This window comes from Acanthisitta chloris, unplaced genomic scaffold, assembly GCF_000695815.1.
Source record: "Acanthisitta chloris isolate BGI_N310 unplaced genomic scaffold, ASM69581v1 scaffold43043, whole genome shotgun sequence".
In the NCBI taxonomy this organism is placed as follows: Eukaryota; Metazoa; Chordata; class Aves; order Passeriformes; family Acanthisittidae; genus Acanthisitta; species Acanthisitta chloris.
This window is the reverse complement of record NW_008665030.1, coordinates 1-1,221: the sequence shown is the minus strand read 5'-3', so window position 1 is coordinate 1,221 and position 1,221 is coordinate 1. Positions and strand designations below refer to the sequence as shown.

The following is a 1,221-nucleotide window of genomic DNA, read 5'->3' as shown; positions in this document are numbered from 1 at the left end:
TTGGAATCCAGCTCACCTGGGCCGCAGCATTGCAAGGTGTGGAATCCATAAGCACCTCCTTTTCCAGCTCCTCCTGCACAGCAGTGGCCAGAATGGGAACCCTGTGGGGGCACACTGACATTAGCTCCCAGAGCTTTGCTCACCTCACCTGCTCGGGTCACACAAAGCCAACCCTTTCTGGGATGTCTGCCTTGTTCCTCCAGGGAGTGACTGCAATGCTGAATGGAGCAAGTATGCAGAACATCTCAAGCACAGATCCATTGTGCCACCTCAGGACACCCCAATGTCCTTTCCCAAGTCCTAAGCTTGAAAGCATCTCCTGGAAAGACTCCGTGGGGCTAAGAAAAGTCATTGCAGACCTCCCCACTGCGATGAGTGGCTGCCAAAGGGAGAGCTGAGGCTGGGCACCGGTCCAGCTGGGTCCCAGCCCTCCCAAGGGCTGGCAAAGGGTTGGGGCTGAGCCAGGCCTTACAGGTGGTGCTCAGTGTTGGGCCCAAAGTTCTCATTGATGCTGCGCTGCAGATGGATGGCCAGGTGGGGAATGCGGAGGATGGGCCGCTCCACACGTACCAGACGCTGTTCCAGGCGCCCTGTGGCCGGGTCCTGGAACACAAGGAGGACTTCTGGGGCCAGGCCTGCAGGGCTGAGGGGTTGCAGCAGGTTCCACTCTGGGTGGAAGTCACGGACCCAGAGCCAGGGGCACACAGCTAGCCCATCGTGTGTGCCCCAAAGCGGACTCACCTTTATGATCACCCTCCCAGCCACAGTGAGGTCGCGGTCAAACCAGGTGTTCCAGATGCCACCTCCATAGGTCTCCACGCCGACCTGCACAATGCCCACCTGGCCCCGCTTTGAGCGCCGCTTCACCTGGGCAGCAACACAGGTGTCACTGCTGGCACCACAAAGCCCTGGGCCCTGGGGAACTGGTGGGGACTGGGTGGAGCGTGCCCAGCACTTCATTGCTGATGCTGCCGGCACAGTGTGCTATGAAGGGCTTTGAAGGACACGGGGACAGAAGAGGCAGCAGCAGGTGGAGCAGCACAGGGGATCAGCATGGGCTGCCCTGAGCGGCAGATCTGGGAGGTGTAGGGAGCCAGCAACGGTGCTGTGGGGCACAGGGCTAGTCAGTGTCGATTTTGCTTATGGTGTGTAACCGGAGGGCCCCAGAGAAGGCTCCAGCACTCGTCTGGGCGGCCTTACCCTGAGACACGGGCTGTCGGT

The 1,221-nt window shown here is 60.4% G+C and overlaps 1 protein-coding gene across 1 annotated transcript in view; it reads right to left on the bottom strand.

The window, feature by feature from the left end:
• Positions 1-1,218, bottom strand: part of DNPEP (aspartyl aminopeptidase) — a gene marked incomplete at its 5' end in the record, with an annotated part of 4,493 nt that extends 3,275 nt beyond the window's left edge. The window contains 4 exons of the mRNA XM_009071567.1: positions 17-101; positions 473-603; positions 742-867; positions 1,201-1,218. Coding sequence (XP_009069815.1) covers positions 17-101; positions 473-603; positions 742-867; positions 1,201-1,218 — 360 coding nt within the window. The remainder of the gene's footprint in view (positions 1-16; positions 102-472; positions 604-741; positions 868-1,200) is intronic.
• Between the last annotated feature and the right edge of the window lie 3 nt (positions 1,219-1,221).